The 12441-nt window shown below is 40.3% G+C and overlaps 2 protein-coding genes across 4 annotated transcripts; both read right to left on the bottom strand.

Annotated features, from left to right (window-relative positions):
• Nucleotides 1–1902: 1902 nt before the first annotated feature.
• LOC147307308 (uncharacterized) lies at nt 1903–7131 on the bottom strand. The gene is made up of 9 exons (XM_086274811.1): nt 6899–7131; nt 5649–5822; nt 5333–5471; nt 5129–5217; nt 4667–4730; nt 3438–3526; nt 3205–3317; nt 2965–3121; nt 1903–2592 (listed from the first exon to the last, which is right to left on the bottom strand). Exons 1-9 carry the CDS (start codon nt 6945–6947, stop codon nt 2435–2437), a joined length of 1032 nt encoding a protein of 343 aa, XP_086130937.1. The 5' UTR covers nt 6948–7131; the 3' UTR covers nt 1903–2434.
• Nucleotides 7132–7483: 352 nt separating this feature from the next.
• On the bottom strand, nt 7484–12048 carry cfap99 (cilia and flagella associated protein 99). Of its 3 annotated transcripts, XM_086274605.1 has the most exons (16): nt 11931–12048; nt 11465–11588; nt 11243–11387; nt 11069–11163; nt 10886–10992; nt 10291–10468; nt 10091–10171; nt 9862–9930; nt 9559–9645; nt 9390–9478; nt 9060–9264; nt 8823–8964; nt 8585–8736; nt 8241–8446; nt 7977–8157; nt 7484–7890 (listed from the first exon to the last, which is right to left on the bottom strand). In XM_086274605.1, exons 2-16 carry the CDS (start codon nt 11576–11578, stop codon nt 7825–7827), a joined length of 1917 nt encoding a protein of 638 aa, XP_086130731.1. In that variant the 5' UTR covers nt 11579–11588; nt 11931–12048; the 3' UTR covers nt 7484–7824. The 3 variants fall into 3 exon arrangements, with proteins under 3 accessions (XP_086130731.1, XP_086130730.1, XP_086130732.1); XM_086274604.1 differs by lacking the exon at nt 11931–12048 and having other exon boundaries at nt 11465–11918; XM_086274606.1 differs by lacking the exons at nt 7484–7890; nt 7977–8157; nt 11931–12048 and having other exon boundaries at nt 8300–8465; nt 11465–11921.
• Between the last annotated feature and the right edge of the window lie 393 nt (nt 12049–12441).

The raw sequence follows: 12441 nt of genomic DNA, 5'->3' as shown, positions 1-12441 counted from the left end.
ATTGTTCATTGCTGGAAGACCAAATCAGTATTTCAGTTTTCTTATTTATTTAGTCTGGCAAATTTCCCCGTACCTACTGAACAGATAGCCCATGACAGAAATGTAGCTGGAGCAAATATCCACAATCTAGATAGCTAAATGAAATAGTGATTGATGTTCTTAATAACGCCTGTGCTTTCCCTGCTATGATTCATCAAAATGACTGCTGTGCGTAGGGCTGTGTTGTGCAGTAAATATAATTATGCCACAGCATCCATCCATTCATCCATCTATTTTCTTCACCAGCTATACCAGCTGACACCTGGCAAGAAGTAGTACATCGTGGACAGATCACCAGTCAGACAGCGAGGACACAAAGGGACAGACGAACCTAACATGTACATCTTTGGACTGTAGAAGGAAACCCACGGAGGCACAGACAGAATATCCGAACTCCAACACAGTGGTTGCAACTGTCATAACATTTCAAGGCAGAACACTGACACATATATACAGTATACAACCTGCAGCAGTTACCTGTTACAGATAAAACTAGCAAAAGAGGATTCAAGTGCCTGATTAATGTTGAGAATAGAGTGTGATAGTTCAAAAAATATTTCCATGACTAATTTCTAAAGAATTGATTGATTCATACTTCTGTGGTTTTAGGCATCCTCAGCATCAGCCTGACTCCCTGATGGAAGGTGTCAGGCTGTGGGGGGTTGTAACGGCCATCTGTTCTTCCTGAGGTGCGCGGTTCTCTCCAACTGTGTATCTGGTGTTGCAGGAGTACTGCAGAATGATCTGGGGAGTGATCAGAACCCCGATGGTACAGCGCAGACATGTCAAACTAATTATTCATGTGAAAAAGCCCAGTAAATATATGAAAAAGAGGAGCAATTTCAACAGAACATCTCAATTTGTTTCTCAATTCTCAATTACTGTCTGTAATTGTTGAACAGAAGCTTTTTTTATTATTCTTGTAGAGCCATTGTAAAAAAATAAAAAAAAGAGAGAGAATTTTCTATAGCAGATAACAGGAACTTTTCTGTCATTTAATTGTTTATTTATTACTTAACTACTTTTTTGTGGCATGAATGGCCATGGTGGGGGAGGACTTTATCAGTAGGAAAAGCTTTAAAACGTATTCAAATACATTTTAAAGTCAAAACCATTGCCCTGCTTCAGAATGTCTTTTAACTAATTTTACTTTCAAAGCTTTGTAGACAAGCGACACATGTAATGTCAGCTGTGGTAGTTATAAAGAGCTGGTTAAGACAGTGTTTGTATTTCTTAATTCTCCGCTTAGCAGAAGACAGTATAACACCACATTCACAGCATACAGGAGCAAGAATTGAACAATTAAAACACAGCCTAAATTACACTTTCTACACACTAATGGAAGGTATAATATCACCAGATTTACTTGAAGGCTGTTATAAAAGCACTACTCTTTGCTGCTGGCAGGCCATTGTACTGTCACTGTTTGTCTTTGATAAAATACACTACAGTTTTGTGTTGTATGTTGCTGAAAGGCAGTTGTTATTACACATTCTGTTCTGATATTAATTACGTTGTTTTTCTTGGTTAAATTAGCCAGTGTCTTTCAAAATGTTTTGAAATCTGTGAAATGTGAGTCTTTCTTGAGTTTTAAAGTTGTTTATAAAAAGTTTATATATTTACATATATATATTATTTGAATTAATTACACATATAGTACATGCAGCCAATCAAAAGTTTTGAATATGGAGAATCAGTACTTGTTAAAAAGATATATCACCAAAAGATTTTTTCCTCCAGTAAATAAATTAATATGAGGACACTAATGATAACAGGTGCTATTACTTACAACCTATTAACGGTCATTCGAAATAAATTACTTTATACTGTCCCAGCATATTAGGACAAATTATCAAGACAATACAGATTTTTGTTTTCATTTATTTTAAAGCTAGTCCACAATATAACATAGCATTTGAATAGGGTTAGAAATCAGAATATTTTATTTTCTTCTAAAACATACAAATATAACCTTAAAAAGCAGTTAAAAACCTTTAAGCAAAAGTATCTAAAAAGAAATATAATTAAATTACATTTTTTTAAAAAAAAGTATCATCCACAGTTTACACGTAATCACTGAGACAACAGATGTTAATGTAAGTGCACTGAAACAGGAATGCAAAGTAAATCAATTACCTTGTTAAAAAAAAAAGTGCTTTTCATAAGTGAAAAAGGCTGTCACCAAGCAGAGGGATGTATGTTGTTTTCGTCATTCCAGCGTACCTCTCATAATCGAATAACCTCACTTACACAAGGAATGTTTTTCTCTGAGTGGAACGATTGCGACAGAAAGAATTCACCAAAGAATCAACCTCCACTGGCCAGTGATTCATTGCAATTGACAGGCTGGTGGTTTGATAAGGTGTTTCAGTGTCTCTTCTTGTATCTTAGTGCTTCACCAGCCCGCATATACAGGTTCTGCATCACAGGGCAGGCCATAGTATCGTCCTTGAGGTCGCTCTTTTCGTAACAGTGGAGCCCGGGCTACTGTCAGCTCTCCGTCAGTTTCTCTTCGTCGACGTAAAAGCATTAAAATGATAAAAAGTAAGGCCACTGGAATAAAAAACACACAGACATATATGAGAGAGACACACACGTCATTACAGGCATAGAGTGCTTTAGCATGTGACCATGACTCCTAATTCAATTCACTATATCTTTATTTGAACCACCTGACAGGACTGCATTTAGCCATAAGAATTGAGCTTGAATTAACATGGCTCATTTACAGTTATATATCAATAAACAGGACTATAACTGAGTCAAGTTACTGAAAATCCAGTTTGTTTCATCACTTTTTCCTTTTTTCAATTCATTTGAATGTGAATTTTACAGAAAACAGGCAACTTTATGACCCATTACAATACCAGACACAAAAAATAAATAAATCGCTTGGATCAAACAATCGTTGTTAGTATTACTCACCCCCTCCTCCAATAACTAACAAAGCAATAGTGACAGGAGCCAGTTCACAAGTGTCCCCTGCTTTGCGGAAGAAAGTCTCCATGCAGTAGCCCGGAGCCAGGCTGCCCTCTGGACAAAAGGCATCACTCGGACACTGAATGGGGTTCACGTCAGGACTCTGAGAGAATAACATGCTCTGTCGCTAAATATCTTTTAAATGCACACGCATGTATTTCATCGGAGAGAGTGTGGCGCACTCACAGGGCAGTAGTGATTCTCTGGGCAGATATCACAGCTTTCCTGGCCCCAGTGGATCTGAAAATAACCACTGCTGCAGATTTGACACATATTCTGACGGGCGGCCTTGTACATACCTGTTCAAAAATCACACATCACTGGGATGGAAAGCAATTCTTATCTTTCTCTATTGCAAGCCACAGCAAACACTCACACAAATGACTAAGTGACAGCCCATTTAAGATACTCTAGTTTACCTGGCCGACATGGAGAGCAGTCCTTAGCGGCAGTCTGCAGAGCTTCTGTGCCTCCAGGACACATCTGGCACTGAGTACAACCCGATGAGCTGTCAGGAAAAACAAACAAACAACATTTATAGCTGTAAAATACATGTGAACACTTTGGAGCAGGTCTACTGATCAAAGATCCTACTAATAATATGAATGGTTGTTGTCAATAGTTAACAGTTAGATCAGTGGATAAAACAGTGACTACTGGAGAAATGTTTTGTAACTTGGTGGTGGCAGGAGGTAGTTCATCAAACTAAAAAAATAAAGAGAGGCCAAGTCCCAAACACTATTTTTAGCATCTGTAAATAACATATGGAGTCGTGGCTGTGAGACATCACTTCCTATCATGGCAGCAGCCCAGGAACCTGCTGGCAGACGCTGGCAGTGAGGAGATAGGCTTTCAGGCTTGGCTGGCAAGTATGGACAGACTAAAAAGGAATATCGCTTTTATTAGTGCAGAAGCAAACTTGCAATCAGCCCTAGGAAGTGCTTTCAGCAGGCAAAGAGGTCACCAGACTCTCACAATGAAGCCTTGAAGCTCTGCCAATGGAGAAGTTGCTTAATATGACTATGAGTGTTTAATGACTGTCAGTTTCTAAATGGTAAAAAACATAAATCCCCAGATCCACAGAAGGAGCTAATATTGTTGCTCTTTTACACCCACAGTTTAGCTGTGATTAAGAATCTTGCAATACGCCTCCCTGTGAAGGTTATTTGGGACACGTCATCTAGACCGCGTGAGCCTACATATCCTATCTAGTCTGGAAACTCTCAAAAATAACCTGGGAAAATCCAAAGGAGTATTAGCCCCCTGTAACCATATCTCAAACTGTAATGGAGGGATAATGCATTTTTGTCATGAATCAAAACTACATTCATTTCAATAGGAGTCACATAAACCACTTAAACAGGGCTGTGCATGCCATTCGTGACTTTGTGCCAGCTGCAGATTACTCAAAGCAGACACTGTGTAGCTAGTCCTGTGTGTGTCTGTGCGTGTGGGTGTGTTTGTGTGGCGTGCAACTGTGCAGGCAACTCAGAACCATGAGATGAAAGCATGTGATGCTCAGTTTGGTGGTTAGATAAGTTATTTTCCAAACACTGAGTTCTGCTCAGTTACAGGGCAACAACAACAAAACAGAAAAATGGACACACAAACAGAAATGCAGTCCCAGCAGCAATCAGGTCCAACTTACTTGCAAAAACGTCCTTGTGCACATGGTTTACATGAAGTAGAATTACCCTGTGATGAAAAGAAACCTAAAAAACGAACAGAAATATACATAATTTGTGGTTTTGAGTTATAGATATCAACATATACTAATGCAAGCATATCTATAGACTTTAAGGGGACCTGTTCAAATTTCCTGAGATAACCATAATACAGATATCACCTCAGAGTGACATCATACGGAAAAGCTACCGAGCAAATGTTTAGAGGAGTCTGAAGCCTGAACCTTAAGCTATTATTTGAAACCACATCCACTAACAGGATCCATTGTTTTGTAACAGAAAATAATCAAAAGCATAAAGCGTGCCTTTCTCTTTAAGTTGTGTGTATTTTATAGCAATATTTTACAATTAAAGCATATGTATGGGAATCAACACTCTCTGTTTTCTGATATAGAAAACAATGAGTAACTGCTAGATAAACAAACCTGGTGAGCAACTTGTGCAAGAGTCTTCACCAGTGTTATTGTTGAAGGACCCAGGAGGGCAAGGGCGACATAATGGACTTCCAATGAAACTGAAGTGGATACAGCATATGAAAAAATTATTAGTGATGTAAACTCTGGATTTCTATTTAAAAAGAGAGAAAAAAAAGTGAAGTTTGAATTTGCTGGAACAAAATTAGTCTTTACTTGGTGTAGAAGCCCCGGCTGCAAGGTAGACACTGCTGCTGTCCTGCTAGTGGCTGATAAAATCCTCTGGTGCATGGCAGGCACGCGCCAGGAAATACACACCGCCCTGAGTCAGGACAGCACGTGCACAGAAGGGTGTCTGGGGGGGATTGACAAAAAGTTGATTTTACTCTTCATTTTTGCTGCTTTAATATCATACAGCTTATTTTAATATCAACAAAAGCAAAGCCAGGTACTTAACAGAAAGGACATTAAATATAGCATATTTAGAAATATCATAAAATAAAGCCATGGCAGATGATAGTCACTGACTCACTGTTGTCGTACTGTGACCCCGGAGCACATGGCTCACAAGCAGAAAGGTTAAAAGTGAAGCAGCCTGAGGTGGTGCTGCTGAAAATCACGGGTGTCAGAGTCAGACTGGTCACATTTTCGATCAGAGTGGTATCTGTCACAGCAGGAGTAAGAGTGGTCTGGCTCACCACTAAGCCTGAGAAGGAAGGACACAATGGTATATATGCGGTCAGCTGTCTTAAAAAGGTTCAAAAGTACCTAAATGTAGTGAAAAAGTTATGGCTCGAGTGCATAAAAGCAAAAATATGTGGTATGATCACTAATAATTAATACAAACAGTGTAAGCAAACATTTTGGGGGACCCTCCTGCATACCTTTTCTTTGAATGTTTTCGTTTATTTATTAGTATTGCAAATAATAACCAGGATTTTAACTCCTGTCTCCCTGCATCTCTCCATGATTCAGTCTCCTGCTTTGAAATGTTGCTGTGGACTGAGGTTGAACCCTCACGTCCCTCCTCCCTAGACACGCACTGAGCTAGGACACAGCCTCAGGGACACAACAGAAGTATGAAAAATAAATGTTAGCAAGTGGATGAGTGACCTGAGAGCCAACCTTGCTGCATTGCCTTTATTAAAAGAGGAAGAACTTCTTCAATCAACTATAGCTGAATGATTTTACAAAAAGTTTATCCAACAGGGAAAGAAAGAAAAAAAGGTGGCTGCAAAAGGTATAGGCACATCAGCAAAACAGAGCCCATATTGTGGTAGTAATCACATAAGCCTTGCGCTTAACTGCTTTCTTGCTCCTCATGAAATGCAATTATTCAGAAAGGGGTCATATGATTTCTCAGCTCCAGTCTCCTCTGGGTTGGCAGCAGTTCTCTCCCAAATAGATATGCTTCTTGAATTACAAGTCAGGGAGTTTGTAAAAACGGATAAAATTATATTAACAGAAATACAAAAGCAATAAGTACCACGGAAATACAGTGAGCCAGTGTATTAATTTCATTATGGTGTCCTGGTGCAAAGAAAAGTGTGTGTAATAAAGTTTTGCTTTGAACAAAGTCTAAATTACATGATGCAACAACATTAGAACTGATTCTACTGTTTCTATACTTTCAATAACAAACCATCAGCACTTTTCAGTAGTGAATTAACCTAAGGTGACTTCATGCTTTTTTTCATACTATATAGTAAATCTCTGTATTAGACCCTTGGTTTATAGGATTACCGCCGCCGTTTCGTTAACGGTACAAGCCACTCCACTTACCTATGAAACAAGCGGCGGTGATCGCAGCCAGAACTCCCCGACAGTCCATGCTCCAGATTACCGACTGCAGCCACCAAACAATGCTTGTCTACAGCATCTCATCTCTTAAATGTGGCAGCGTTTCCTTTGTTTTCATAGAGTACGCTGTCAGGGGAATCAGCCCACTCATCAGTGTCATATGACAAAAAGGCATCATGTGATTTTGGTTTAGAGGGAAAAAACCGAGAGAAATGGGCTCAATTCAAGACAGATCTGGTGTAGTTACAAGGAACAACCAACAGGGACACCACCGCCTTATTAAAACATCATGCATTAGGCTCAGAGTTGCTCCCGGTCCGCAGGTGAAGCGATTCAAACTAGGTCCAAGCAGTAATACGAATTTATCATGAAAATTACTTAATTAATTTTTACAAAAAAAAATAAAAAATCATATCATTAATATACTTTATGTTGCTTTGTGCTAAATATAGAATATCACAGAGAAATGTTATTGTATATTGTTCAATTCTTGTGTCTATGCTTGCAGTAGTTCTCTTTTTTGTTGTTGTGGATAGTCCCAAAAGATATGATACTTGACTCTTGGTATTTATTTAGTACAGTAAATTGGTAGCAAGACGCAGAAAACCACAGAAAGCCACAGAAAACAGTATTGTTTAGGGGAAGGGAAACATTCCTCATCAGTCACGGTTGAAGGCTCGCTTCCTTTTTTCATGTTACGTACAGACGTGAGTTTCGATAACTTTGGCAGTAATTGAAACAAAAAATAAAAAAAAGTCGTAATACTCGACTGTTGCAGAAAACCAAGCAGCGATCAACATCAGTACATAAGTGCAACTTCAAATGACTGCACATGTTATCCACACGTGTTTTATTAAATTAAACAGTCATAAGATTGCAGTGCCTGATAAACACATTTATAGCTTGAGTCAAGAAAAATTCTCTACAAGGCGCGACAAGCTCTGCTCCAGCTCCTCCCAGCTTGTCACACTCGCCTGGCAAAAGAGGAAACAGAGAAAGGAGTTATGGATACGTTTTATTTCTTCTTTCATTTCTTCTTTGTTGTGGACTTTACACTCACCTGGCTGTGTGTCCCTGTGTGTCCTCCTGTCTGTTCAGGGGCTTTGACCTTGCTTTCAGTTTGCTTGAGCTTTTGACGTTCTTGCTTTTTCTCTTCAAGCATCTTCTTCAGAGCTAAAACCGTCTCATCCTGAGCCACCACCTGCTGAATTAATTCCTTCTCGGCTTTCCTCTCCTCTTTCCTGCCACATGCCAAAACTAGCATCAGTACATGCACATGTGCACATTTCTGCGTTTGAGTATTTTTGTTTGCCACTTTCCTGACCTGATGGCCGTAGCTTGTGCCAGGACGCTGCTGTGGAAGTTGATGGCATCCAGCTTCTCCATCAGCTGCTGCTTCTGTTTCTGCTTCTCCTCCAGGATGAGCTTCCGTTTCTCCTCCTGCTCTGCTTGCTGCTTGTTCTTCAGATGGGCCAGCCGCTCCTTCGTCTCATACAGCGACATTTCTCCCAGCAGCTCATGGCCTACAGTCTGACATGGGATTAGATAACTGTGACACAGAGATCGATAACAGCATCTCAGTATAAGATACAGAACTGTGCAAAAGTCTCGATCCACATTGAAACCACTTTTCTTTTTTGCATAGTACTGCAGCTTTCCTTCACTTACGTCTGTGTCATCAAATTTCTTGAATTTCATGCGAGGAAGCGACTCAATGCAGTGAATTTCTCGGATGACTTCAAATTTGCGGCTCATCTCTGCCTCTGCTTCCTCCAGTGCTTGACGAAGCAGCTCCTGGTTCTGTTCGGAGACTTCTTTCACTGTGAAATTTGTCATGACATTGATGTGAACAGCAAAAAGAAACACGTGAAATGCCCCGTTTGACAAGCTGCTTGAGGAGGCGCACCTATGCTTTGCTTCAGCTTCTGTAACTTCTCTTTAGCTGCCTTTGAATTCTTGTGGCCATCTGCCACTTGCTGCACCAGATCCTTTATTTCCTTTTCCTCTTGCAACCTTTTCTCAGCATATCTTTGCATCAGCTGAGCGGTCTAGAAAAAGCAAACAAGCCATAAAGAAGACGACAACAAGTTTAATCCTCTGTGAATTCCTTTTATTTATTAGTTGCCACTTGGTTTTTACCTACCTCTTCTTTCTTCAGCTGCGCAGCCTTCTGATTGCGCTCCATTATACGTTTGCGGGCCAGAGCTGCCTCCTGTTCACTGATGCATGCCTCCAGGTGTCGGCGCTCAATCTTGGGCAACTGCTCCTGAAGGTCCTTCTCACGCATCTCCTTTTGCCACTGCAGGAAAGATGAAGGATCGCGCTCGCCTTGCACCAGCCGCTCAATTCTGTATTAAAAACAGACGCACAAAGGATGCAACTTTTCATGTGTTTGATTTGCACTTCATCCTCGTGGAGCACTATGCAGACACCTTGGAAAAGGTCAAAGTAGCAGGTAAAAGCTGTGCTGTACCTTTGGACCTCCTCCTCCACCCAACGCTTATACAGTGCCTCCTTCCTTAAAATAGCTGCATTGTTGAGTTTGATCGGATAGCTGACAGCCTGTAAAAAATATACACATGACAGCAGATATTACACCAACATTAGGCTATCTAGAAACCGGCAGCGTACTTAGGTCTTACCTTATTACTGGAAGGAGCTCCACGGGAATGAAAGGAATTAGGCTTGAGCCTTGAATCCAAGTCTTCCTCAATCTTGGACATCACTCTCTGTGGAACAAGTATGAGATGGTGTTGAAGCCAACAGAATACAAGCCCACCCTCACTCACACACACACACACACACACACACACACACACACACACACGCACACACACACACACACACACACACACACACACACGCACACACCCTCACACACACACACACACACACACACACACACACACACACACACACACACACACACACACACACATACACACCTTTGTGTGCTCAGACTTCTGTGGATTTCCACATCTGAACTGTTTGATATTCGCTTCATACAGAAGCTCCTTTGGTGGAAAACAGATAAGCGAACTTTTTAATGGCAGTATATGTAATTGAATTTAAAAATATAAAATTTTTTGATAATATCTACTATTATTGAACTTAAATGTGCCAGCTGCCGTTTAACTGTTAAACATATCTTCTTTTGTATTAGATTCATTGTACCTGAGCCTTTTGATGGTTCTTCTGTTTATTCTCCTCGATTATCTGCTTCTCCTTTGGAGCCTTGTAGGTGCTGCTTGGTACCTGCATGACAAACAAGAGTGACGCACCAGCCTCTACACAGTTTACAGCTTACATTCTCTTTAAGGATTGAGGACATGAAAAATTCTCAAATTAAAGGACTTTTTGTAACTGATACTGACTGGTTTGCATTTCTTCTGCTGTGGGATGAGCTCGGGCATGGGTAGAGGCCGTGGTTTAGGTTCGGTGAGGGCGAACTCCTGGGGCTCAGTGGTTTTGGTTGCAGCTTTCTTGAGCAGATTCCCTTGAGAGATCTTGACTGCAAGCTGGTCCATGAGAATATCTATCTCAGGGCGCCACCTAAAGGACACACACGCAAACATTTGGGTTGTCTGAATTTGAAATGCTCTGCTCACAAAACAACCTCCACTGGAATACTTGTGCACATTTCTGACCAGACTGTGAGGAAACAGACTCAATGATCAATGGCATGAGCACCCCTTAGTTCCCTATTCTCTTGCATGTTCACACTGAGCCTATGTGACAGGAATGAAAGAGTCTACAGACGCTGTGCCGAACTTCAAGTGACTTCAGCGTCAAATCAATCACTGAATACAGCCCTCAAAGGATTAAAAATTTTGTTTGCTACTGACTGCTGTCATGTCTTTTTGTTGTCAGTGAATTACACAATGTGTAGATTTAAGTTTTCCATTCATTTTTTGAGTTATTATAGTGTTATTACCTAAGTAGTATTTTTGTTTATCATGCTTTTCTCACCTGAGTAGAGGCCCAATCCACTGTTTCTCCACAAAGGCAGCATCATAGATGTTGTTCCACTCATCCTGTATCCACGTGGTGAGGTTTGAGAAGAAGAAACCTAAAAACTAATTTTGAAAAGTGAAACATAAGAAAGCTGCTGATTAATTTCCCTCTTCTGCACCCAGAATTTGTGTTTCTTACCATGTGCATTTTCTTGATGTCCAGAGATTTAACAATGCTGCTAAAACACTGAAGCCCGAGGTCATCAAGAAGAAATGTGGCCAGGTAACAGATAACTGGGGAGCAAGACGATCATTAAAACGTGTCAGTTCTTTTATTCAGGCTGAAATCAGGAGTAGCAATGAAGTTACTCACCAACAAACTGGCTACGTTCACCTCTGGACACTGATTTTACGTGCTGGCCAAAGAAGGCATTGATGACTACATCCAGCAGCTTCTTTTGCTCAACACATCCGGAAACAACATCAAGAATGAACTTCCTCTGCAGCATGTCCATGTCCTGTGACAAAACAAGAAATACAGACTAATCAGAAGCAGGCCTATGCATCCACTCACATTGATCTGAGTCTGACATACCTGCAGATCCTTCATAGCATCTTCTGTGAAGTCATCCAAACACTGTTTGCTAGCTCTAAACTTGTCGAGGAGCTGAACGGCTTCCTTCACAAGTGATGCATAGTTTGATGCCATCTTAAATCCACTAGAAAAGCCCAAAAATAAACTGTTTATATAAGCAAAGCTCACGCATTGAGAGATGAGAGAACAAACAGTTCTCCCTGGGATAGACAAGCCAACCGGGCTGCTAATGAAAGACATCAATTCACAAAAAACATTTGCTGTCTTCGACTCATAGACAGTCTCCAGCCGTCGCTGTGTTGCGTCGTTGCTTAGCAACAAAAACAGGCGTAAACAGACATACGTCCCAGCTCGAAATGTTAAACGAGGAATGCTTCAGCAAAACAATTAATTATTTAGATTCAAAAGAGGCGTTTTATTATTGTTCAGTTTAACATATTAAATATTTCACAGTTTTAATCCGTACAGATTAACAGAGTGCCCTCCTCATCCTTTGTTGGCGTCCATAACAATAATAATGACGTAGCGTGTTGTGACGTCTTGCTGGGGCTGTGCTGGTCTCCTGCTGCCTTCATGTGCTTTTGGAAATTCTACAATAGACAGAAAGCGATCAAATTGACACGTTAAAACATCTGGTCAAGATGGAAACCCGTTCTAAAAACCGAAGGAAAGTTGTTGGCTTGTGCTTTAAAAAATGATGATTTTACAAAAAAAATTTGTTTCCTAGCTTACCAGGGATTTTACGTTGTTGGTATCTGAGGGACAAAAGATAATTACTGGGTAAATCACATGCAAACTGGGTTTTTATTCTCAGAATCGAGCATCTGAGTTCCTGGTTTAACCTGATCATCATAATCATATTTCTTAACCGGAGTGAAAACAAAGTCATTTGTTGAATTTAAATTAGGAAATACCAAACTAATGTTATGATTAATCTATATGTGATGTATTAGAAAACAGAAAGTTGAAATGACTCC

The sequence above is a fragment of the Aulonocara sp. 'chitande type north' Nkhata Bay genome, linkage group LG19 (assembly GCF_057382095.1).
Source record: "Aulonocara sp. 'chitande type north' Nkhata Bay isolate Kocher_YH1m ecotype deep benthic linkage group LG19, A_spYH_male_GT1.1, whole genome shotgun sequence".
Lineage (NCBI taxonomy): Eukaryota > Metazoa > Chordata > Actinopteri > Cichliformes > Cichlidae > Aulonocara > Aulonocara sp. 'chitande type north' Nkhata Bay.
Note: the sequence above shows the minus strand (reverse complement) of the source record. Positions and strands in the feature narration are given on the sequence as shown.

Bases quoted from the DNA above. Each gene is read 5' to 3' on its own strand.
- LOC147307308 (XM_086274811.1), bottom strand. From the start codon at position 6,947: ATGGACTGTCGGGGAGTTCTGGCTGCGATCACCGCCGCTTGTTTCATA. The intron at 5,472-5,648 runs GTGAGTCAGTGA...AATCCCCCCCAG, and splicing joins GGGGTCACAGTACGACAACA to ACACCCTTCTGTGCACGTGC. The intron at 4,731-5,128 runs GTTTGTTTATCT...TTCGTTTTTTAG, and splicing joins TTGCACAAGTTGCTCACCAG to GTTTCTTTTCATCACAGGGT.
- cfap99 (XM_086274604.1), bottom strand. From the start codon at position 11,704: ATGTCTTTCATTAGCAGCCCGGTTGGCTTGTCTATCCCAGGGAGAACT. The intron at 9,479-9,558 runs GTAAGACCTAAG...TATTTTTTACAG, and splicing joins GAGCTCCTTCCAGTAATAAG to GCTGTCAGCTATCCGATCAA. The intron at 8,965-9,059 runs GTAGGTAAAAAC...TGCTTTTTCTAG, and splicing joins CGCAGCTGAAGAAAGAAGAG to ACCGCTCAGCTGATGCAAAG.